Here is a 26,293-nt window from a genome sequence, read left to right as displayed (position 1 = left end):
CCTGGGAACAAATTTAAATCATTTGCATCAAAGGTGCTGCTTCTCAGGAGCTATGGACACTTTCTTCTGTGAATAGATGTGTATTTAATTCATCTACAATGTTACCATCTTCTTGGCCTGCAGTCAGGACCATTTTCTGTGTTAAACTGCTTTAACCAATTTTAAATATTAAGTACTAACAATTCAAAGCTGCAAAATAGGCAAAAAGCTGTCTGTAAACAAGGTTAACATAAATCAGGTAATTTTCATGCGAGTAAGAATGGGTGTACGGAGCTCTGTACAAGTTTCACCACAATTCTACAAGTGACTGTAAGAATTTCACTGGGCCAGCTCAATATTCACCAGCATCTAAACTTTTGTATTTACCAATTCTTATTAAAGTAATCAATCAAGCAATTTTGTGATCAGCAATTGGACATATGGGTGTACAGGATGAAAGCTAAGATGACCAGATGTGTTATATGAGTGCAAGTGTAAAATGGCCATTGGGTAAAGAGCCTGCTTAATGGTCAGCATTTGTATAAGTATACCTTAGGCATCTTGTTGACAATGGTTCTGTATCTTTGAGTCCCTCTAGCAGGTATTCTATATCATCATCAAAGTCCTGGGTCTCCCCAAATTCCTGACACAAATGAGCCTCTTTTACATTCTTCACCACTGTGAAAAGCTGAAAATAAACAAAAAAATGTATAAATTTCTTTTTCACACATTTGAAAAAATGTCACTTCCTGCAATTACGTACATAATATTTTTTGTTTAAATACTTCTTCAAAATCAGTTTCTACATTGCACAGTGATGTCTAAAGATGGTTCTCATAGCCATTCTTGCTGCATGAACCTGTTCTTGTCATTCCTATGTCTAACTAGACCCTGAAAACTGTCGATGTATTTGCGGAACAGTGATGCCCCAACACAGTGCATTAAAATTGACTGAAACGCAAAACTTAATGAAGATGTGATCAACAGACAGACAAAATCATGTCCCATATGCCTTACAATTGTTGTGGAAGTGTATAGAAAACAACAAAAATATTATTTTTTTGTGACAGATTTCAATGCACTAACCATACTGAGTTGGTGAGATAAATTTAGATTCATTGTCACCTGATAACATATGATGAATAAGCAAAGATACACGAGTTGAGATAAAATCTGGGAGGCATAAGTTGTGTGTGTGTGTGTGTGTGTGTGTGTGTGATTTGGATTTTTAACGTAGCTTTAAAAAAATTTCAGTCCTATTGCTACGATGTCTGCATTGTGGCAATTTATAGTGATGCCTAGCACTGGGGCATCATGCCGCAGACATAAAGCATGATGTCCCACCCAGTCACATTATCCTGACACCAGGCCGACCCGTCCTAACACTAACCTCTTAATGCTGAGTGCCAAGTGAGGCAGCTGTTAGTACCATTTTTGTAAGTCTGGTATGACTTGGCAGTGGATCGAATCCACGACCTCCCACATTCGAGGCGGACGCTCTAACCACTAGGCTACCGGAGTGGTTGGCATAAATTGTCTATCTTGAAGACATTTTCAAGGGCATATACTTTAAAGAAGCAATGCTTAAAAGAAAAATTTCTTTTGCAAATACAAAGCTGCTGAGAACTTTTAAGTATTCTGCTTTGTTTTAAAAAAATACAGCATAAAATTGGAATGTATATTTGCCCATACAGTGATTTCAAATGGACCAAAATTAAAGTCTGAATATACCTCCACATTTGTTTGCACACAGCCCCCCTCACTGATTTAAAAAAAAGATGAAAAGCACAAATGAGATAAAATATGCATAGAACTTAGTTCATTTATTGATTTATAATTTCAAACCTGATTATGAGCAAGTTGGCCCAAACACCATTATTGTCTGCATGTTTCATTCCAAACACAAGTTTTCAGTGTAAAAGACAACCCTGCTTGCCAGTCATTTACAATTCATGGACAAGTCCATTTTCAGCAAAGGGGTATATGCACAACTACACATGAACATACATCAAAGGAAAATACTACAGCTTCTGCTTCTGATATTTACAATTTTGAATCAAGCAAAGGAAAAGAATGACAACTATAAATTTGCCTTTCACGAGGATTTAACAAGCAATGCAATTTCTATATTCATGCGTGCAAATGGATATAACTCTAAACTCTCAGCATTATGGTAATTTACGGAATTATCCGGCTGTTACCACATAAGAAGAAACTACATCACTCTGTTGTCTGAGGAAAATAAACTAGCTCATAGAGGAAAATAAACTAGCACATAGTGTATGCAATATGGCACCATGTTAGTATGGAAAGTCTATTAAGCATGAAAGGTGCCGAGAATGCCAGTGTCACATTTAGGTTAGAAATTATAAATCAATGAATGAATTTATTAAGTTCTGTGCACTTTTTATCACATTAAAGATTTTCGTTACTGAAATTGGTAGTGGGCTACAAATAAATAGGGAGGTATATTCAGACTATAACATATGATGACATGACCAAGTCTTGATATCAATAAGATTTAGGCAAATTCAGCTTTTTGCAGAATTTCAAGTAATTTCATTCTTGTGAAGCTTTGTGATTTATTGTTTGTCTTTACAGGTTCATGAAATCACTGAAGAGTTGCTGACCATATGTGTTACAAAGTAATATAGACATATCCCATACAAAATACTGAGTTCATATTGTTTAGTTACAAGTGTTATAGTCATACCCTTACCAACATACTTAGTACATATTTTTTTGTCACAAGTGCTACAGACATAGCAAAATACAAAGTCAGTTATTTTAACGGTGGTTTGCTCACCTATTCATAAAGCTATGCAATTACTGCACAAAGATTTCTTTGTAACATGTCAATGCAAATATTAATCGTTTCTAGACATGTAACTGTGTTTCTCGTGGCTCAAGATATTGCTACATGAAGAGTTAAGGTTTGCTTGGAATATGGGTCGAAGCCAAAGAATGATCTCAATAGCTGAAGGCAGAATCTAGTGTCCAGATCATATAACATGGGGAACAGACTATCTCTTCTGCTGCCTGGCAAACTCCTGGCCATGGGAAACATTCTGTGTAAGCTTCACATGGTGCTGGAGCAGATCTGGACAAGAGGAGGCACCCCAAAAAAGCCTCCCTAGACTGGAGAGAACATTTCTGTCCTCAATGCCAGAATGTTTAGGACACAAGGCTTCAGGAAAGAGGTGGATAACTACTTTCATGGCCTTATCAAACATCCAAAGTTTAGAGTAGGTGCTGGCTTTAAAAATGTTGTCATCCAAAAAATTGCCAACCTCAATATTTTGTCGTCAATTAATAAAAAAAAGTCGCCTTTTTCACAATACAGTTCTATCCATTTGTCTCAACATCCTCTGGACCAAGGTAATATTGTCGACATAACTGGATGCTTAGATAAATGGGAGGGGGGCTGAAAATAAACTGAAATTAAGCAGTCAAGTAACATTTTTAAGAAGTGACTTGTCGTCAGTGACTAGGATTTACATAGAGAAGAAAAAAAATTATATGAAAATTTTGATTAAATGAAGACAACTAGTCTGAAATGCACTTGTATAAATTGACAACTTATCTTTGTGTAATACACCCCACAATGTGTTAAATAATATACATGTATATGAAAACTGAATGAATTTGAGTATTAAACCATATGTTAGAAAATTCAAGTATCAGTCAAATCCCGTTATAAAACATACCTAATGGTAGTCCTCTTTTAATCTATATCCCATTGTCAATAAAAACGTTTAAAACGAAACAATTCACTCTGATCTTCATTAACTTGGTAGCACATGGCTGTATAGTTGTTTACATACTACATGTACAGGTACTTAAATTGGCCTAGATTTTGGTCACCCATAGACAACTACCATGATGCCGAGGCTACCATATGGAAATGAAAACATGTAAACAAATGAAAAGGTTTAACAAACATTTTTGCAAGATGTCCCATCTTCACTGAACTTGATGCTCTGATATCTAATGTTTCAAAATACTGGAACTTTAATTTGGGATTTTTATGCCACCACTGGTAGCTATCGTAAGCATGAACTATTTTGTTGCAAACAGGAAACTTTCACTGCACAATAAATGTTCCAATCACTATTCCATAAATATGTTCCAATCACTATTCAGAATAAAACAATGATTTTATTTATGTTTGTTGATGACTTCCTATGATCGAAGGTCTTCGGCTTGCTTTGATGAAGATGCACGTGTTATTGAAGGCGCCACTAAAAGCCCTTTGAAGGACCAAACAAATTCCCGTTTGTTATTGCATCAGCAAAATCAAATAATTGTGGAACACTGAAACAATTTTTTCTTCATTAGCTTAGTATATATACAGAACAACTGTTGCTTTAAAGGTATTCAGTTTTTTTTTAAGTGTCAGCAAAACCACTTTTTCTGGTACATTTTTCAAAAAGATAAAATATTGCCATCGTCTAGTCAACTGTAGTCATTCCCACCTTCAGGTGGTCGATTGTAGCTAGTCAGGTAGCATTACTATTTTGGTTATCTTAAGGCATAAAGACGTACCAAGGCCAGACATCAGCATGAGCAGATTATGATAAAACAAAGCCGTGTTAGGGTTGTTTGTCAATATGACAATGGATTTGTTTATGTAACAATAGACTCCAGTGCAATTTTATATCCAAGTTTGTGACTTCCTGTCATGGTGCCTTTGAATTTCTCCACTCCAAACCCAAGACTATATACAATTTTTAAAAGCCAAAAATGTTGTCACCAAAAATACTGCCAGGTGGTATATTTTGTCACCAATAAGGAAAAACAATCGCAATTTGCAACATTGGCAAAGCCCAGCACAACCCCTGAAAGTTCCTCATCCTCCAGTACCTGATCTGACAGGTGGGAAGCTGCAGGGGACTATTAGGACTATTTGGGATTTAATTCACAATACTATAAGTTCATTTCAAATTTTCACTTTTGTATTCTAGTGAAAAAAATTATTCATTGAATTTTACAAAAACTGTTGGTTTTCACTCCTTTCTGTTATCTAGTTTAAGACCATGGAGTTGTAACACAATCTTGATAGAATGGTCATCACTGTCCTAAGCCTACTTCTGAGACAAGACAGGACTGTTTCCTTGCACTTCCTGGTATGTGACATTCCCCATTAAACAGGAACACGGGGTGGGGGTGGGGCAATGCTGATCTGATCCATATCTCAAGCTGGCCTTGTATAATCCTGATCCTTGAAGGGATTAAATGGTGATTATTGTTTTGAGCATAACACCATTTTTCAGCACAAGACAGGCTATACATAATGGCCAGTATACATGTCAGAGGGAGAATACAGGGGAACTCATGGAAGAACCAACAACCCACAAGAAGCTACTTACAAGCTTTCTCACATACCAACAATGGTTGAGCCTGAGGCTTGAACTCACACTGATAGAGGTGAAATGTCAGTGATTTGTAAAAGGCAAGTGCCTTATACCATTCTGCCAACGGGGTGTGGTGAGACTGGAATTAAATGTCAACACTGGAGCATGGGGCTATTGACACAATCCCTGTCACCAGACTGATAATAATCTAAGCCAGTTGCTAATGCTCCAAGCCTAGTGACTAGTCTCTGGTTGCCTGTCAAAATCCAGTCTGGCAATGACAGTCTAGAAAGTGAACCCACTCCAGATCTGTTTTAGAAAATTCAATGCTCTTCCCTCTAAGTAAGGTGCAGTTCACTTATCTCTGTCACTGGGATGTTTGCCTTGTGAGGTCACTGCTCAAATAAAGCAAGGACTGAGGAGATAAACACTCAATTGCCCCAAACAGGTATATAATTGCTCTAAAGGACTATTTAAAATTGACAACAAAGGCATATTTCAATAAGCCATCATTATCATAAGTAGCATAGGTGCCAACCCCAACGCTGGCTTATAAAAATACTGACTGCTTATGAAAAAAATACGGATTTTCAGGAACAAATAATGATTTTTAAAATATTAATGCATAAATAACTTTTTAAAACATCTACAACTATCTGTAAAGTAGGACAGTACCTTCGTTAAGTATATAATGTCAAAGATGCACGTGTTGCTCTCTTGCACCTTTTAACCCTTTACCTCATAGAGCATAGTTACAAAGTGCAGCACGCTATAAATAGAACACCTGTTACCTATTGGACTCCATACGCATAGGCCTGCCTGTTAACTGTTAAGCAATGCAGTATATGTTACGTTTAACAGCAATTTTAACTGTTTTACATTTTTGGTACACTTCTATTATGTGTGGAAAAATTTAAGAGTAAAGTCCGATTGTTACAGCTGTGTAATTATTTTTAAAGGAAGAATTTTGTATGTGCTTTAAAATCATGAGAGAACTTGTTCACTGTCATGTCAGTGAGGCCGCATGACCAACTGTAGCTGCCCTTTCTCATACTCGAAATTCACTAGTTTTTCATCTGCGTCTACATCACTAAGTCTTGTGAATTTGATAATTTATAAAAACTAATTGCTGCCTACATCAATATCAGAGCCTTTACCCAAGTTAGTGAATCTTTCATAGTTGTGATTCTAATCGTGAAAACTTCAGAAGTACTGAATGAATAGCAGATATTGACCAGAGCAGAAACTGTGACCATCTGATCTGACGTAATTGTCATTCGCAGAAATGAATGTAGTATCTAATTGGGGGTTTTCCCCGAAGGTGGCACTACGAAAACCGGCTTAAAATGGCTGATGTTACAGACGACGTCAAAAAGTGCTTCCATGTGACTGGAGTAAAGGCGTCAAAACACGCTTCTATGCGAATGGTGTAGAGGCGTCCAAAGACGCCTGCATGAGGTAAAGGGTTAAATGGGCACCCTGCTCCATTCGGGCACTCAGGCACAGACTGTTTTTATAAGCCTTTCCCACACCACAGTTTATTTTCTTTTTTCAATCATTATTCATTCCAATGTCCCATCTTTCATTGATGATCTGAATTCTGTGTGATTTTCTTACTGAACTGTTTTCACTTTTTCACACGAGAAATCCTTTGCGATTTTACTGTCTAGAAGACGTGTGTGAAATAATGTGATAGCAACACCAGTAACTGTTAAGATGAAGGCTCATTTCTATGAAATTTAGTAAACCAAATTTTGATCGAATTACAGCAAAGTTATCTCTGGGATTTCTATGTGTTGTAAGTTTAGGCTGAGTTGTGTATGATGAAGCAGCAAGCTGATGTTTATTAGCTTTTTTGTGCTCTTGTATTTCATGGGCGCATCCATGCTCAATAGCGAAATCACATTAAACAATTTGCAAAATGTCAGGTTTTCTCCTTTAATAGATGGTTTCACAGCTCTAAACAAGATGGCACAATTGCCCTTCCAGTTTTGTTTTCTTGTCTTTTCTGAAGAAAGTTCTGAATATTCTGCTTTCCTATTCAACATGATTAGAAGCTGAATATTATGAAGATGAGATACAGTGATATCGGTAACTGTTTGCCAAATCTAATATGGTGGATAAAGACAGGCATGGTAGCCTCGATTTTGAATGAACCAATCATATTGTAGAACTGTACTCCTATATACATGCAATACATTTACATCAGAATGGAACCAAGTGCCCGTTCTAATTGAAAACTGCAAGGAATTTTTTAAAATATTTGTTTAAATTAAAAAAAACGTTTGAAAACAAAATGTACACCTGTATTCAGGTCCAAAATACGGGACAAATACAGAAAAAAAAGGACACTTGGCAGCTATGCATAAGCTGTCCATCTCATTTGTGAAGATGCTAATACATCTCTAGTAACACAGAATTCAACAAGTGACTACTCAATTCTTCTACCAATATGTGAAAAATCTGATACCAATTATGGAAGCATAAGATAAAGCTTCTTCATACAAGTACAGTGTGACCCCACTATAACACAGTAGTTGGGGTCCATAGAACCTGACCATATTATAGACCGAATGGTGTTATAACCAAGTCAGCTAGCTAAAACGAATTATTTATTTACGGAAACTATGGCAGGCAGGGAGGGGTATGTGTGTGTTGTGTGTGTAATAACAGTGGGTGCAAACATATGTGCTTTTGAATAAATGATGACAAACTACTCTGAAAAACAGTTATACATTGACAACTTACATTTGTTAAGTACAATCCATAATTCATTAACTACTGTACTTGTATATAATAAATCCATGAATGTGAGGAAAGATCACGTTACAAACTTCATGCATAACTGACATCCCGTTTGAAAACACAAATAACTTGTATTTATTTATATTTTAAAAATGGTAGTCCTCATTTTGATCTGTATCTGATTATCGCTTACCAATTCACTACAATTTTTGCAAGTAGCACTTGGCTATAGCTGTTCACTTGCTACATGTACATGTACTTAAATTGGCCTAGATTCTGGTCAGCTGGAGACAGTATCATTTTGCCAAGACTACCCTGGGGATGAGGCTATTGAAAGGGAAATGAAAACTGGAACAAAATAAAAGTTTAACAAATATCTTTGCAAGATACCCCATCTTCAGTTAACTTGACGGCCATATATCTATGGTTTGAATAGATTGGAAATTTAATTTGCATTTTATGCCACCACTGGTAGCGACCGTAAGCATATTCTTTTCCCTGCAAAAATAAAACTTTCATGCTACGATAAACATGTTTGAGTCACTTTGGAAAAGGCAACAATCCATCAGATTCCATTGTTTTTATTTAAGTTTGGTGCTGACTTCCTTTGATGAAAGGTTATTTGTTTTTACTGAAGACTAGTCAGCTTCCTGCTTGTGTTATTTTAGTTACCGCCTAAGGACAGCTTTAGAGGACCAAGTAGATGTCTGTTTCTCATTGCGTCGGCAATATCAAATAATTGTAGAACATTGATTGAGACTCATTTTTTTCATTTGCATAGTATTTATACAGAATATTGTTGCTTCAAAGGTGATCAATTTCCTTTGAAGTTTCAGCAAAGATATTTTTTACTGGGTACATTTTAAAAACAAAAGGAATTGGGCATCGTTTGGCTGATTGTAGTAGTTACTTTTTCTGCCTTCACAAATTGGTCAATTGTAGCCAGTGCCGCTAGCATAAGCAGACCAACAAGTAGATCTCCTTTTTTTTGTTGTTAGTGACATTTCTGGTGTCAGAGTGATGCTGCCTTCCATGCATATGTCAGAAATTTTAAAAAAAGAAAGGCAAACAGACGATGAAAACACAGCTGTTCTGTTCTATTCTGACAGGGTTTACTACAGACACTATGAGTGTTCTCAAGGATTTATTTCTAAGTCTGAAAATAAGAGGAATATGACTTCCCATCCACAGACAGAGATCAGTCAAAATAAATATGTTAATTACCAGCGAGCAGCCAAACACTATTTTGTCTGAAAGTTCCATTACTGGATGGTGCTTCGACCGGTTGATCTCTGCTACCAGAAATAGTAAAAAATTTTTAAAAATGCAGAGATATCACAGCATACAGTGCTCAGGCTGGATGTCAATAATGGACAAGATAACAATGGACTGTAAACATGGTTTGTCAATATCAACAAAGAATTTGTTTACTTAACAATTGTGCATTTTATATCAAGTTTGTGGCTTCCTTTTATGATGCCTTTGAAATTTTTCACTCCAAACCCATGGTTCTATATACAAGTTTAAACAGTCGATGATGTTGGGAAAAAAGATCGCCAGATGGTACAATTTGTCACCAGTAAGGAATATAAGTTGCAATTTGCGATGTTGGCGAAGCCCAGCGTGATTGCTGAATAAACATTTTACACATTACTTTTTGTACTTCTGAGAAGGAAATAAGCTTTTTCGAGTATGAGAAAAGTACATGTATATGAAAATGCAGGAGCCATACCATGATCGTCTTATATTAGAATTCATACATGATCTCTTCCCCAAAATAGACAATTAACTTCTTACACGTTACTTCTTAAAAAGGTTTTTTTTTTTTCATGTATGAGAAAAGTACATGTATATGAAATTTCTGGAGCCACACCACAACTGTGTTATATCCAAATTCATGTTCGGTTCTATAGCAGGGTCACACTGTACTAACAATTTAACCTAAAAACTTGTGCTGTAAATCTCATCTTTTGATGCCTGGATCAATCATCTTCAAGGGTGCACTATGTGCACTTGAGAATCTGGTTGACAGTTTAATGCCTTTTCACAGACATGATACAAGTTTGTTTCTTGCCATTCTGACATTCATGGCAGGTGATACAAAAATTAAAACAAGTTTTAAAGATTCAAGGACTACACAACACACCTCTTTGTGCTCCTTAGACACATGTACTGAGGTGAAAGCTTCATCCCCATCCTTTCCTGGCCAATGGACAGCCCTGGTGAGGGTTGGAGGATCCTCAGGGATGTCCTTGTCATCCTCAATTGGTTTCTTCTTCCATATTGGTTTTAATTTGGGTGGACCTTTATCTGACGAAACTGAAGCTTGGGCTGGCTGGTCAGGTGGCTGAAAGAGAGACATTAAGGTACACTATTGTTCCTTTCAACAATTTTCATGCAAGCCCTGAATTTCCAAGTAAGAGACTGACTATCCCTTAGGGTACAATTAGCTGGAAAATAATTTCACTCCAGCAAATCAATTTAAACTTTGTATTGATATTATTAAAATTACCATGCATTTAAAGAACAAAGGTAATCAGAGCTTGCATTAAATTTTCATGCAGTTATCCTGAACAGCTTTGAAAATATTTTATGCTTAAGTTTCAAATAAGTCCTCATTCTCAACATCAACAGTGCAAATGCAAGACTGCAATGGTACACCTTGGTTTTCCACAGTAGTGATATGTGCAAAGCAATTTTATATCATATTGTCAATCATGCAAATTACTGCACAGGAACCTAATTATTCAGGTCTCCTAATCCACCCTAATTAAACTATTCATAAAAAGATATAGATGGTGGAAATACTTTTAAAATATACAAGTGTTATTACATGCACATTAATTACACTATTCATAACAAGATATAGATGGTGGAGATATTCTTAAAATGTTCAAGTAATCAAAAGATATTATAAAGTGAGTAGGCATCATTTACAAGGCAAGTGATATTTTTAATGAATTTTCTTTCTATATATCCACACTCAAATTTTTTTACCTGGCTCAACAATGCACATGACATGTACAAATGCAATATGAGTGAACTTCCTTTAGAATGCAATAAACAATGCCAGAAACAACGTGTTTATTAGAATGCAATAAACAATGCCAAAAACAACGTGTTTATTAGAATGCAATAAACAATGCCAAAAACAACGTGTTTATTAGAATGCAATAAACAATGCCAAAAACAACGTGTTTATTAGAATGCAATAAACAATGCCAAAAACAACGTGTTTATTAACAAAACTCTGGACAGCATGATTCTCTATGAAGGTAAATGAAGCTGATGAATTTAAGGAAGAGTCCCTTGAAGAGACTCGCTCATTACTGTCCACAAACGGTATCCTGGAATTCAAGATAATACCATTTCTTTATTTTAACTGACGAGTATTTATGTCATATATGATATTGTTGAGTGATAAGATTATCAAATCAGTAACCCTGGCAGCCATATTGGATGTAAGATCGGCACTATTTTACTGAGGACAAACAAAGCACCTCAACATTTTTGGCGAAAACCCCATGTTGATATGACAATCCATTTAGAGAATTAGTGACAGAACTTCAAATATGTTCGTTGTAGTAGAAACGTCTAAGGTCAGATTGTCACCATTTTCATTCTGGACCAATTAAATATCATAATCAGTCTTCTGGTGAAAACTCCATGGTGATATGTCTTTCCATTTAGGTTGAATTGCAACAATAAGATTTTTTTTATGGCTGCCATGGGGCCATACCATATGTCAGATTGGCACCATTTTCGTTTAATAACAAATGGACATTACAAGAAATCTTCCATGTGAAAATTTAATGCATTAGTAAAAAGAGAGAACTAATACGATTGTTACACTGAGTACTTGGCAGTAACTAGGCACTGTAAACAGTAACCTTGCTAAGTAAAGGTTACCATCTAAGACTGTGGGGTTCAGGCTGACCGAACAGATGAATCTGTGCAAGTATTAAACTGTGGTTGTTTAAGTGGTACATGCATGTGTACAATGCATATGCTCAAGTGTTTATGATCCTAAACCCCTTAGTGAAGGGTGTTATCCATCTATACATCTGGTACACACATACACACACACACACACACACAGACATATATATATATATATATATATATATATATATATATATATATATATATATGTATGTATATGTATATGTATATAGTATATTTTGACTTCTTGCTATCTCCTTCCACTCCCCCCCTCTCCCCCAGGAGAGCTGACTAATTCTGAAGAATTAATACTCTTCTCACCCCCCCCCCCCATATAAATTGGACTTAAGAATCCACTCTTCAAAGTAAAGTTACAAAACACTGTATCTAAACAAATGGCATATATTATGAAAAAATAATTTTAAAAAAGTAAAATAATGAGTTAGGTGGTCAACTATGGTAATATTACCTTGTCACTGTCCATCTCTGTCTGCCATGATCGAACATTGTAAACTGCAGCTGACTGAAAAACAAACAAAATTATTTGATGGTCAATGACCAAGGTACTGATGATGCAAGCACCTTTCATTTGCTTGATGTTTGGTCAAGTAATTGTGTTATTGCAGCAGAAATGTAAGTTGCTTTTTGTGCCAGTGTGACAAGTTCAAGATTTTCATATATTTACCTGTAAATTAAACTATCGTTGATGATTATATTTTATCTTTGAGAAGAGTTACAAGTTACTTCCTTTTTCTGTAGGGTCAGGGATCATTTAATATTTTAAACTTGTATGTAAAGGTCAGTGAAGTTTCAGTTCACAAAGAATAGCCATATATGGCTTCTTTTGACTGCCAAGTGATCACAGGCCTCTCATGTAAACTGTTTTTTGATCTCAGCAAGCTAAGCAACTAGCTAATCCATATATTGGTTTTGAGGCAGATTCCAAGCCTAATTTATACAAGCTGGAAGACCTAAAAGTCAGTCAACAGTGAAATAAGTCTTTTGTCAGTGCAAAGAACTAAGAATGGTGACTATTTTATTTTTAATGATTACTTGATTTATAGGGTGGATTCAAAAGTGAGTAGGAAACAGTAATCTTGAGTGGAATATAAATTTGTGAGACAACAACCAATACGTGTATTTTATGATTGCGTTGAATAGTGCACATAAACACTATTGATAATGTAATAACAATAATAAGAGCATTGTATTTGTTAAAAACAATAGACAAACCAGTCTACTGAGGTCACTACGTACAAAGACCTGTTTTGCCTTTTCCAATGGGTGGCTGCTATTGTCAGGTTCTACTATATTATTAACCTTAAAACACTATCATCATTGTATGTGAATAGGCTTTTATGCAGAAGAACAAGAGTCTCTTTAAGGAAGTGGCACTCTACTGGGTGAAAAGAATTTCCAGTAATTCAAGACAAGACCATTTCATTCTCTTAAAGGATGAGTGTTTAAACCATCTTTGATATTTATCAGTGATGACAAGATTTTCAAATTAGCTGCTGTTGTGGACATATTGGATGTCTGATTGGCAACATTTTCATTTAAGACAAAGTAGACATTATCAGAAGTCTTTTGCTGAAAACCCTACATGTATATCATAATGATCATATACATTATGGAGAAGTCATAACACCAAGATTTTCAAGAAAGCTGTTGTGGAAGACATATTTGATATATACATGTAACTGGCAACATTTTCATTATGGACCAACTAGGCATAATGAGAAGTCTTTCAGTGACAGCATATATTGATATGACCATCCATGTGTAGCAGTAACAAGATTTTCAAGCTGGCTGCCATGGTGGAAATATTGGACTTCAGATTGGCACTATTTTCATTCAGAACAACCAGACATAATAAGTCTTTCAGTGAAAACCCCATGTTGTTATTACCATCCATTAAGAGATAATAGCGATAACACCCAAGAGATAATAGCGATAACATTTCAAGGTAGCTGTTTTGGCAATCTTGTTGCCTTCTGTCAAATATCAAATTCTGATGAAAAGTTTTTGGAGGTAAAGCTGTTTTAAGTCACATTCCTTCCCAAATTAATTTTATAAGCATATTAATGACGACACTTAATACAAAATGATGGTCTTACCACAAAATCCAACCAGCTGTCAAGTCTGGCTTGCTTGATTTTCTGCAAAACCATATTTTGTTGTGTAAAAATATTATTACACGTATTTTAATTCAGTGAGTTGAGAGATTTGATAATGTGGCTCTCTGCTGCTTTCCCTAACAATGGAAACATGTTCAGATGATTGTTATGATATTTTAAAGTAGGTCCACTTGGACACGGACCACTTTCTGTTGACAATTTGCCTTGCCACCCCATGAACTATATATTATCATCTGGTTGTTTACAGCTGCAACCAAACATGTCAAAATTACAGCCCTACCAGACAAATGGATGTTATTGGCTATGGTTTACAATAAATGATTACAGCTGCAACCATACATGCCTAAATTACAGCCCAGCCAGACAAATGGATGTTACTGGCTATGGTTTACAATAAATGATTACAGCTGCAACCAAACATGTCTAAATTACAGCCCAGCCAGACAAATGGATGTTATTGGCTATGGTTTACAGTAACTCTGATTACTATTATGCAAAATCTTAAATGAGCTGTCTGCTGTTGGCCGTGTTCATGGCTGTGTTAATGTACTACTTACTAGTCTTATTCAACCAAGCAGAGTAACTCCCACATACTGCAGTCATACAGAGGTTATGGACTGGCTAGCATTGACTGATAACAAAGATGTTGTTATTTAGAAACTGATTAAGTAACAGGAAAACAATAAATAATGGCAAGATCTTGTTATTTATCCCTTAGGAGAAATTAGTTTTTAGCCTAGATGACCCAAGGAAAATCATAAGAGGTAAGGGAGATATCAAATTCAATTGCACCTGGATGCTTGAGAAAAGGAAAAGACCCAAGTTGGATAAACTAGCATATTTATGAACATCATAAAACTGGACTTGTCTTTGCAAATAAAGATGTGACACATAACTATTGCTTACTTCATTTATACCAATTACTTTGTTTATGTATACTTGTGCTATAGGGGCAAATAACAAGTATATACAGAGAAATATTTCTTTATTTAAGATTCGTAAAGTGCACCAAAATGGTGAAAGTCTACTCAGAAGGAGAGTTTCCTTGATGGATATTTGATTAGACAACGTATCTAGGGACTTTTTAGAGGATAATGTTCAAAAACTAGTATATGACTGATTAAAAGCACAACATATGAAACACATGCTGAACATAACATAGCATCTGATACTATGGAACATGCTCACCTAATGGATGCTTATTTCCAAAGCCTGAAACTTGTTTCCCCCATGCAAATGAGTCCCATGATAAAACTGATATAAAATTAATTTTTTCTCGATGTATTTCATGCGTAATTTATTCCAATACAAACAATTTTTTTTACTACCTTACCCTCAAAAGAACCAAAACTCTACTGTCTGGAAGAATATCCTCCCTCCCATGAAACACTCTTTCTGTCATTTTGGGGAAACCTTCCCTATTACAATGTACACATAAAAGCTAGAAATCAGTTACTATATATACACTACTGTTATTTACCCTGGAGAGGAATAGGACTATTTTATGTATTTGCATAAATTTATTCTCCTTTTTGTCATTAATTCAATTTAAATATAAATCAAATCTTCCTTACTATAGATGTGACTTCATCGTGAAAGATACAAAGATTTTATATTGCAACTTGGTCGACTACAACAACCTTGAATAATTTTATTGCCAGATAAGCTGTTTTTAAATGTTATTGCCATCTATCAGTTTTTATCACCTTTAGCTACTATGAACATTGCTAGTGCCAAGATAGATGTGGCAAGATGTCCACAAAAAAAGTTCCAAGTTCCAATTTCAATTTCTCTCCTGACAAAAAATTGTGCCCTGAGGTGCAGTTTAAAAATGTGGGGGACATAGGAAAAACAAATTACGGGAAATCCACACACACCTGTGCAAATCTAAATATATGTGAGGTCTGGTGTGAGGCAATATGGCACTCTGTGTAAACTTTGACATTTGGCAAACCCTCCATTAGTAACTCATTAACCTCTGGAGGTTTTTGTCGTTCCCCCCCCCCCTTAAAATGAGTAGGAAACACATTTTGAGGGCTATTTCTGAATACACCCCAATACATCAACTTCCAAGAGATTTCGTATTAACCTAATAACTAGTTGTGTTAGAAACATCATTTTTCATTGGCTATTTCGCTCATGTATGAGCAGAAGGGTAAAAATTGGTTTTTTTTTCTTGCTTAACGTATCCATCATTTCTGTATTGAGACAACTCTATATTCCAAATGCCCATCTCATCCTACCTTTTGCAAAGGTTCACCTGTCTGTGTGCAGATCAGACCAGTCTGCCTTAGATCTGAGGCAAAAAAGTCTAAAATTCTGACACAAAATCATATTTTGACCAAGGGCAAATTTTGAGTGGGAAAAAAAAATCGTGTCCAAAAGTAGTTTAGTGGATAAATGTGCTGTGCTAAGTAAATTGATGAAAGGAACGAGTATCGATTCCAACTCATTTAAAGACAAGTGCTTGCAGATATTAACATGGACCTGCAAAATATATTTTATATTCTTTTTTTTTCTTTTTATACACGGATATATAATTCTGGAGTGCATTTTGTCAGAATTTAATGAAACTTGCACAAAAAAAACTATCTTCATACTAACATTTGCAGTTTAGCAGAGTTAAAGTTATATTTTTATTCAGTAAATTAAAATGCAGATTACATGAATTTCAATGATTGCCAGTATACTTGAGTTACATCTTGTGGTCATATATCTCATTCTGAAGTTATAGGAGAGTTTCAAAACTGAAATCTCTTTTGACTGGCTTGTTCTCTGAGACAAACTGTTATTGATTCCATTTATTAAGAGTCATAAGTGAACCTTGAAAAATCAATTTAATCCAGGAAAATAAACTAGAAATTTTTGTTCCAGAAAATGAGGGAACGCTGGAGAAAAAAAACATCAAATAAATAATTCCAGATTTTTAGATTGTGGTGACAAGCTTGTATTTCCTTTTTTTCACAGGTGATGGTATTAGACAGCATTTTGATTGAGACACTTACTACCTACTTCCAAAGCTATATATATTGGCCAGTGCAAGCTATGCACAAACAGTGCTCTTGTGTAGGTGTGTGTGTGATTAGGATTTTTAACGCAGCTTTAAAAAAGATTCAGTCATATCGCTACGATGTCTGCAGTGTGGCAGTTTATAGTGATGTCTAGCACTGAGGCATCATGCCGCAGACATGTGGCACGATGTCCCACCCAGTCACATTATCCTGACACCAGGCTGACAGTCCAAGCGCCAAGAGAGGCAGCTGTTAGTACCCTTTTCTGTAAGTCTTTGGTATGACTTGGCAGGGGATTGAACCCACGAACTCAGGCATCCGAGGTGGATGCTCTAACCACTAGGCCACCAGAGTGGTAAAAATTATTGTTTATGGACAGAAAATCTATAGGATTGGCATCCAGAAAAAATATGGAGGACTCAGTTATTTGGATTAATAATCAGACAAGATTTTGGTATACCACAAAAAAAAAGCAGAAATTTGAAAGGTGGGTTTGGGGGTCCTCCCCCAATGGGATCTCGAGGGCCAGTGCCCCCTGATCTGGAGGTCGTCCAAAAATGCATTTTACAATCATAAAAAAATGCTCATGGTGCAACTTATGACCATAATATAACAAAATAATCATTTGAAAAACTAACAAAATTACCAAAATTTTTAAACTTGAATAATTTCACAATATTTATTGTCACATGAATTTGTTCTCCAATACTATTGGTGCTTAAGTTATTTCATGTGCATGTCAGTGTTTACATCGTAATTAAGTCACAATAATTTCTCAATTTTTGCAGCAAAAATATTACACTTCTCTCTTTTCATGATAAATCTGTAAAATAAACACCCAAGAACATCAACAATACAGTAATACCTCGAACATTTGCGAGGTTAGGTTCCAGAACCAGTCGCAGATCAGGAGGAATCGCGAATGTTTGGTATGAGTCACTAAAAATGCTAATAAATGCTTATTTCTAGGGTTTAAACCCTAAATATGACCCAAATCATGCTCCCAAAGCACTTTAATTTCATTTAAAAGTTAGCTTAATACATTACCCTTAAAAAGAGAAATAAATTGTTGACGTAAAAATAGAGTACAGTATCGCCTAATGGGTATTTGCCATATTAGCGCATTTACAGTATGGTACATGTATACTAATATTACCCCTATACTAATTCATTGGCTGCCGTTTTCTTTTGCACTCACAGTAAGGTAATACCAAGTAACGAATGGGACTGTAAACTTAATGACTGACGTTTTCTTTGTCATTGTCAGGAAGGTAAACTAGGTAAACTTCATATGTCACAGAAGTCATATAACGAAGGTACAATTCAATAAAATAAAGAAAACATGTACGAAGAGGGTACCAATGAAAATTTCGCGAATCCGTGAATTCGCGAATCCAGAAACGCAAATGCACGAGGTATTACTGTATACAAATAATCCCATACATTCGTTGTCTTTTCCTCTGATGGACACAACCTGTTGATATGCCAGTCGAGCTCATTTTGCGGCTTTGGCAAAGATTTCTTTAGCCTTCCTTTTTGACTGACTTGTTTGGCTCAATGTGCAATCATTTCTTTTCCTTCTCAACAAGAGCCTTTTTCCTTTCAAGCTGGTGCTTGTATTGGCGACATGCATGACATATTCTGACAGAGAGCTACAACTGCTCCATCATGCAAGAAATCTTTCTTCTTACAGTAATTAACTGCACTTTTTCCAGATGCCTTCTGAGCTTCAATTTTTCCATATGCAGATTCTTTTGTAGGTGCTGTTCCAAATACCTCCAACTGTGATTACCGTAGAGCAGAGGTCACGAAATGCGTCCTCTAGCATTCAGTTTTCTTATAAACTGACCAACTAAATTTCCGTCAACTTTTCGCTCCAGCCATTCCCATACATTTTTTAAACCTTTAAATTAACTTCTTGTGTCATGGTCTTTCTCAACAACTTGGGATGGCATTTTTTGCAAGCACACTTCTTTCCATCGCCATCAGTTTCCATTACATGAAGATTCACTGGATAAATTTAAACTTTTGACCAAATCAGAATACTCTTTAAGACAGTAGTGGGCTAATAATATATGGAATGAATACATTACAAGGATTGTAACAGAATGTGACTGAACAGACCGTTTTTAAAAACCGGATCGGAGATGATAAAAAACGGACTGTTACAAGAAAAATCGGATTCAAGTCAGGAGAAAAGCAGAATTCCACTTTAAAATGGAGAAAAATCATGTCTGAATAATGGTAATTAAATCTGTGGAGAAAAATGTATTGGCCCATTGTTCTTTTCTTATTAAAAGTTGAAAATATAAAATTTAACGCATTATCCCCTGGAGATTTTAGTCAATTTCACCTGAAATACAAGAAGTAAACACATTTCGTGAGCTGCTTCTAAATACCAGGGCTCGAAATTAGCGCTAGTCTGCTAGCCCGAGGCTAGTAGATTTCCTGTCGGACTAGTAACTTTCATAATGTTATTAGTCCGATGGGCTAGTAAGTTTTGTTTATCAACAGTCAGCGTTTGTTTACGCCATTCCCTAATAAAGACTTTACTTCAGCAGATGTTCTGTAGAATCAATGCAGTGACTGTTGTAAACACAGTCATAAAATACTAGCATGAGAAGATGAAGTCAATTTCTGCCTCGGAATGGTGCATTTCTACAACAAGAAGCCATCAGATATTGTACATCTCACTTAACAGCACCAATTATGGTCCCATCATTAACAACAGAAGTTTGGTAATTGTTCCTAATTAATCGGATAGCGAATTAAATGAAAAATAACCTGGTATCACACTTTATTCGCGTGACCACAGTAACAAACTACAAAGTGTTATACCACACAAAAGAACATGGCAGCAACTATTCAAAGAAATTAGTTTGCATGTTTGTTTAAGGTGGTTTTTTTTGCTTGCTAGCCAAACGCGCCAATAGTCACAAACAGGAAACTGCATATTTTATGTTTGCATCGAAATAATTATAAGAATTAGATCAATTTATTATGATCACATTAATGACACATCCTTTCCATACAACTACTTTTTCTATGACAATAAGAATAGTTTTTATATTTTTTCCCATACAAGAATGAACAAATAATTGAATACACGTGGAGATATCCAAGCAGAATGCCGTACATTTATTGGGAATTAAAATCTCTCAGCATGGGCATCTAAGATTTGAAAATTTTCCTGCTTATTATTAATTTCAACAATAGATTGAGGTCCGATTAATTAGGAACAATTACAAAACTTACGCTATTAATGATGAGACTGTAATTGGAGCTTTTAAATACAACGCGCCAAGTCTGATGGCTTCGTTTGATGGGAACACACATTTTCCAAGCTAAAACACTATCTTTTGATGTTAATATTTTATAACAGTGTTTACAAAAGCCACTGCTTTGATCCTGCAGAACATCCGCTGAAGTCAAGTCTTTATTAGAGACAGACCATATAATTTGGGGTGGGGGTGGCAAAGGCACGTGTTTTGAAATGCATTTCTTGCTTGTACTTTCTTATATATAAAGGACAGTGTGCCATTCCTTTTCTTACTTTAAATATTTCATGTCAGATATACTTTAACATCTCATATTTCAAAACGCGGCACAATTCCCGCATTATAAGACAGGCAATATGTGGCATTTTATAGAAGGTGTTCTGTCTCCGGAAAAAAAAGCAAAAGTTGAATGAAAATGACATAAAAGAGAGGAATAATTCTTATGATAGGGAAAAGTGTAATCGAACGTTTCAGAAGACATGGACAAAAGAATGGCTGAATTATGATGAGGAAAAGAATGTTATGCGGTGTAATTGGTGTATGGAATTCTCAAAAACAAACACAGAGAAAACATCCAGTTTTGTTGCGGGTTGTTCGAACTTTAAAACTGAATCGGTAAATGCAAATGAAAGCTGTAGGCATCACAAAAGGAGTTCAGAGAGAAAAGCAGCTATGCAGATACCAGCAGAAGAATCGACCACTGGTAAGATCTTGAAAAGTTTAAATTGGAATGTATTTGACTGGCTCCTTAATTTGTTTAGAAATGGACATGCTATCATAAAGAACAGAAGACCCTTCACTGATTTTGTATGGATGTGTCAGCTGGATGATATGAAAGGAGTTGATGTTGGAGAGACTTACAAGAATGATAAACAGGTTGTTACATTTACTCATTACATGGCTGAAAGCAAAAGACAGAAATTTGTCAAAGGTGTGAATGAAGCAACGTTTCTTGCAGTAGTGTGTGACGATTGTACTGACAGTTCAATTCAGGAGGAGGAAATTGTATATATAAGAATTTGATCAGGAGGGGAGATTAAATCATCTTTCCTAGCAATTGATAGTGTAGAGAAGGCAGATGCTGAAGGGATACTGAAGGTGATTACCACTGCACTGGATAATGCTGGAATCGCTTATTGGCAGAACTAGATTGTTGCATTTGGTAGTGACGGAGCAAGTGTAATGATGGACAAAAATGCTGGAGTTGTATCTAAACTGAAAAACATCCAACCAGCTTTACAGGGTATTCACTGCTTTGCACACCGGCTTGAGTTGGCGTATATATATGTAGTGACAAAAACCTCCCGTTACACAATGATGAACACTCTTGTGATTGGATTGTATTATTACTAGCACAACATTCCCCTCAAAAGAAGTCATTTAAAGAGGTCATTTGCTGCTCTAGATGTATCACCAGTGATGCCAAGCAGGGTTGGAGGCACACTGGTTACCGGGCACTGAGTGAGCTCTTGACAGCTTTTGGATAGGATATACAGCCATTAAGAACCACCCTGAACAGGTATTAATCTTTAATTTAAAATTTAAATACCCATTGAAAGTATAAAATGCAGTTTTAAATGCACGGCTCTGTCACTTGCATATAATGCAAATGAATTGTACTGTAACAAATTATCATATGAAAATACGTTCCATTCATAAGTTTAATAGTACAAAGTTTAATTGTAAAAACTGCTTTCATTGTTTAATTTATATTAAAATGGTACGTTTATTACTACTGTTTATTTATTTTTTATCCATATTTTTTAAACTAAGAAGTAATGTTAGATTTTCATCAAAAGTTTTTTTTGTTATCAGCTTCCTTCACAGAAAGGTGCTGCGTCAGATGCACCTGGAAAGGCCAAAGGTTTCTTGAAAATAATGAGAGAACCTGCTACGTTGAAATTTTTGTTGTTCATGACAGGTGTTAGATCACTTCTGTCCAAACTGTCATTAATGCTGCAAGACACAAGTGCTTCAGTTGCTGACATCAAGCAGAAGTTGGATGCCACCATTTCCATTTTGAATACAAATTCAAGTATGCTTAGCTATTTTATCTTCCTCATCTGCAGACTGTTACATTCATTACTTACTTGAATTATACTGATTAGATTATATGCAAAATTAATTTTATGGCTTGTTTCATTGATGTTGTTGTTGCTTATTATATTGAACTTTACATATTTTAATTGCAATTTTGTAATCAATAAATTATAAACATCATTAGGTAAATACAATCATTTATGGTTTTAATACTAATGTCATTTCAGCTGTTCTAAGAATATAAATTGTCATAGCATACTTCTACATTTGCATTACAACAGTCAAGTACATTGTTCAAACCTCTGCATATTTTACAGGGATGGCCCTCGACTTAGACAGCATGGCAGTATTTCTATGTTAACAGGTGTAGACTTTGGTTAAGATGATTTGATCCAAAGGACCAGAGAGGGAGTGACAACATCCTTAATCTCAGGTCTTGAGAACAGATTTAGTGATGCTGATGATGGTGTTATAGGTACATGCAAGATAGCAGACTTCAAGACAGTTCAGGTAATCTCCAATTACTGTTTTCATCAGACAGTTGATGTTTTGCCCATTTTAATATTTTTATATATCGATTTGTGTAGTTATTTAGTAGATGTTGTCCAAATGTTATAAGCATCATATTTCTTCAGCACTAAACTATTTTTCTTAAAATGTAACTTTTTGGTTTAATACAGACTTTGGTGATGATGGCATGGCAATTTTGGTGGAGCATTTCCGTCAGTGCAGGTGTGGATGTTGATGCAGTGGAATTGGAATGGGATTAGTCCACAGCAAGTAGGTGTATATTCAAATATTTAAAAATAAATACAAGGAACATCACTGATGCCAGATTTATTAAAAATTCTTTATTTAGCATAGTATCTTGATTACAAAAGGTAACAATTTAAAGAAATAGAGAAAGCTTTTAAAAAACAATTTAATATAAACATTATTTAAGTATTGTCATTACATTTTTCTGTATGTAAATTTATTCAGATTAATATTTTCTTAATGTATTCTGTTATTTTGCAAGGCTCGAAATTAGTGGTAGTCCGCTAGCCCGAGGCTAGCAGATTTCCTGTCGGACTAGTAAGTTTTGGTTATCAATAGTCAGAGTTTGTTTATGCCATTTTCTAATAAAGACATGACTTAACAGATGTTCTGTAGAATCAATGCAGTGGCCATTGTAAACAGTCATAAAATATTAGCATGAGAAGATGAAGTCAATTTCTGCCTCGGAAAGGTGCATTTCTATAACAAGAATCCATCTGATTTTGTGCATTTCACTTAAAAGCCCAAATTATGCTCCTGTCATTAACAACAGAAGTTTGGTAATTGATCCTAATTAATCTGATAATGAAATAAATGAAAAAATGACGAGGTATCACACTTTATTCACTCGACCACAGTAACAAACTACAAAGCGGTATACCACACAAAAGAACATGGCAAAAACTATTCAAAGAAATTAGTTTGCATGTTTTTTTGTATAATGTTCTTTTTTTTTGCTCGCTACCCAAACACTCCAACAGTCACAAACAGGAAACTACATATTTTACATTTCCATCAAAATAATTATAAGAATTAGATCACTTTATTATGATTACGTTATTGACACATCCTTTCCATACAACTACTTTTTCTATGATGATAAGAATAGGTTTTATATTTTTCCCTTACAAGAATGAACAAATAATTGAATACATGTGGAGATATCCAAGCAGAATGCCGTAGATTTGTTGGGAATTAAAATCTCTGAGCATGGGCATCTAAGATTTGAAAATTTTCCACCTTATTATTAATTTCAACAATACACTGAGGTTTGATTAATTAGGAACAATTACCAAACTTACGACTTATGATAACGTAATTGGAACTGTTAAATGCAATGCGCTGAGTGTCAGATGGCTTCGTTTGATGGGAACACACCTTTTCCACGCTGAAACTAACACTATCTTCTGATGCTAATACTTTATAACAGTGTTTACAATAGCCACTGCTTTGATCATGCAGAACATCTGCTGAAGTTAAGTCTTTGTTAGGGAGAGACCATTTAATTGTGGGAGGAGGCAAAGACATGTATTTTGAAACATGTTTCTGCTCTGACTTTCTTATATAAAGGACACTGTGCCATTCCTTTTCTTGCTTTAAATAATTCGCGTCAGCTATACTATAACATCTTGTATTTCAAAACAAGGCACAATTCCATCCTTATAAGACGGGCAAAATGTGGCATTTGATAGAAGGTGTTCAGCCACCGAAAAAAAAAGCAAAAGTTGAATGAGAATGAGGAATAATTCTTATGATAGGGAAAAGTGTAATGGAAAGTTTCAGAAGAAATGGACAAAAGATGGAATGGCTGAATTATGACGAGGAAAGGAGCGTTATGTGGTGTAACTGGTGTATGCAATTCGCAAAAACAAACAAAGAAAACATCCAGTTTTGTTGCGGGTTGTTCGAACTTTAAAACTGAATCGGTAAACGTACATGAAAGCTGTGTGACATTGTTTTGTGAACAGGACTAGTAAAGATTTGGCAGGACTAGTAAATTTCTCAATATACTAGTCCTTCTGCCTACAATGAAATTTGTGTTAAATTCGAGCTCTGTCTTGCAGTTACAAAGATATCTATGCTTTGACTTGGCCCACAGTTGTAAAATCATGTGCTGCTGACTGCAAGAATATTCTGGCATTGATTGACCTTATCCTGACAATCCCAGCCCACTCTGCTGATGCTGAGAGGGGTTTCTCAGGGATGAAAATGGTGAAGAGTGACTGGAGATCTTGTTTGCGAACTTGGGTTCTGTCCGACCTACTCTTTATAATGTTTCATACAAATGATATTCCAACATATGATCCATCAAAAGCAATACATTTGTGGAATGTTTCAGGGAGACAGGTAAGGAGACTAGAACAAACCCCATATGGACCCAGAGTGCTGGTGGAGGACGAGAAAGGACACCTGGATCCCTTTCTGGAATTGGATCCAGATTATCTTGAGAAACAAGAAATGTGAATTGACGGATTGATGATTTGAAGCAGGATTTATACTTCTGTACTTCTGCATTTCATATGATAATGCTATTTATGAAATAAAATTGTTGTTAATCTCAATTCAAGTGTGTGACATTGTTTTGTGGACAGGACTAGTAAATATTTGGCAGGACTAGTACATTTCTCAGTAGACTAGTCCTTCTGGCTACAGAGAAATTTGTGTTAAATTCAAGCCCTGAATACATCCAATAAAATCTGCATCGAAGTGATTTCTATTTGGCCTCATGTCTAGTTGTGTTAGAAACAAAGATTTTCACTGGCTATTTTACTCATGCATGTGCAGAAGGGTAAAAGTTTAGAAATGAGGCCAAAAAGTCTAAAATCCAAACATAAAATCTAATTACGACAATGGGCAATTTTTTGGTGTACAAAAATAAATTTTAAAAAAATATGATTTACCCTCTGTATTTTGTATTGTGAGTAGAAAGTCCAGATTTTTAAAATTTGGGACTAATGTCAATTATAAAATTCAAAAAAAAAAGAAGCATATCCATGTAATAATGTAAAACAACAAATATTTTAACATAACAGTATGATTTTAAGGTAGAGATGTTGGATTCAGTTGTTTTTGTTGCACAATGAAAGCAAGATGGAAAGATGCACATCTTTTCAGACATATATTAACAACAGGTTTGATTTAGCAATGCCTAATGTAAGTTCCCAAGTTTTTAAAATCTCACAAGCACTAGTCTACCTTGCCTAATTACCAAAAGACAAAACAGAACTTTAAAAATTTGTTTGCACAGGCAGATCTTTTGGTTGCACAGT

The 26,293-nt window shown here is 35.4% G+C and overlaps 1 protein-coding gene across 1 annotated transcript in view; it reads right to left on the bottom strand.

Annotated features, from left to right (window-relative positions):
• LOC149802521 (uncharacterized) overlaps positions 1-26,293 on the bottom strand; it is a 99,827-nt gene that overhangs the window by 51,872 nt on the left and 21,662 nt on the right. The window contains exons 3-5 of the mRNA XM_089951761.1: positions 12,490-12,543; positions 10,225-10,425; positions 531-667 (exon numbers count right to left, since the gene is read on the bottom strand). Of these exons, the coding sequence (XP_089807887.1) occupies positions 531-667; positions 10,225-10,425; positions 12,490-12,543 (392 nt within the window). The remainder of the gene's footprint in view (positions 1-530; positions 668-10,224; positions 10,426-12,489; positions 12,544-26,293) is intronic.

Source organism: Sinohyriopsis cumingii, chromosome 3 (genome assembly GCF_028554795.1).
Source record: "Sinohyriopsis cumingii isolate HCF-2022 chromosome 3, ASM2855479v2, whole genome shotgun sequence".
NCBI classification, from domain to species: domain Eukaryota; kingdom Metazoa; phylum Mollusca; class Bivalvia; order Unionida; family Unionidae; genus Sinohyriopsis; species Sinohyriopsis cumingii.
Note: the sequence above shows the minus strand (reverse complement) of the source record. Positions and strands in the feature narration are given on the sequence as shown.